This window comes from Melanaphis sacchari, unplaced genomic scaffold, assembly GCF_002803265.2.
Source record: "Melanaphis sacchari strain LSU unplaced genomic scaffold, SCAv2.0 Contig62_pilon_pilon, whole genome shotgun sequence".
NCBI lineage: Eukaryota > Metazoa > Arthropoda > Insecta > Hemiptera > Aphididae > Melanaphis > Melanaphis sacchari.
Window position 1 is genome coordinate 1,196,527 of NW_020271445.1, and position 923 is coordinate 1,197,449.

Genomic DNA, 923 nt, shown 5'->3' on the forward strand with positions numbered 1-923 from the left:
AAGAGACGTGCGAAGCGTCCGCCGAAAACGGACATTTGGACTGTTTGCGCTATGCACACAATAATGGATGTATATGGAACGAATCAATTATTAAAATTGCGGTAAAGAATGGTCATGTGGAATGTTTAAAATACGCCCACGAAGCCGGTCTCCTTACTGACAACGTGATAGATATAGCGATCCGATACGGCAAATTGGAATGTCTGCGCTATACACACGATATTGGTATCATGTCGTCGTGGTCATTAAATGCTAAAATGTATAAACCGAATGCCACGAGTGTAGTACTCTCGTACTACACTTGTACACTTAATTATTTAATGACGAAGTCCGACGTCTAGCTGCTGGGCTTGATTGTAGAAATAGTATAAAATAAAAGGTTTGCAAGAACAAAACTGATAATATAATTATTAAATTATATGTATATTTAAACAATAAGTTAACAAAAATAAAGTTTGAAGACAGAGGTTACTCTGCCTGAGAACTACGTGCAGTTAAGCTAAAGGTAAAAATAATTCTAACTAAATGACTACTTAGTTACTATATTTATATAAAAGTATGCCCGTGGCGTGATCTCTATAGAGCCACGGGATTGGCTTACATGCTTAGAAGTGCCTAGAAGTTTTACACGATAAAAACGTAAAAATAGTTAATTTAGTAATTTACATAAATATGGAATCCGCATAACAGGATCAATGCCAATAGGTTAAAAAAAACAAGTACGAAGTACAATGATTTACTCCGCGTCATGGAAATACTATCAATTTATACATAATTAAAGTAAACCGTGCGTTTACGTAATACGGTTTACTACAACGTTGACCAATAATCTCGATAACTAGGTAATTTTTTCATAGCCATAACCATATTTATTCCAAAAAATATTTTTATTTCTTCAACAGATGTAGGTTTATATGGTTTAT

The 923-nt window shown here is 34.0% G+C and overlaps 1 protein-coding gene across 1 annotated transcript in view; it reads left to right on the forward strand.

Moving 5' to 3' along the window:
• LOC112600258 overlaps positions 1-561 on the forward strand; it is a 1,534-nt gene extending 973 nt beyond the window's left edge. The window contains exon 2 of the mRNA XM_025347444.1: positions 6-561. Within this exon, the coding sequence (XP_025203229.1) occupies positions 6-341 (336 nt within the window). The 3' untranslated portion in view covers positions 342-561. The remainder of the gene's footprint in view (positions 1-5) is intronic.
• Positions 562-923: the final 362 nt, after the last annotated feature.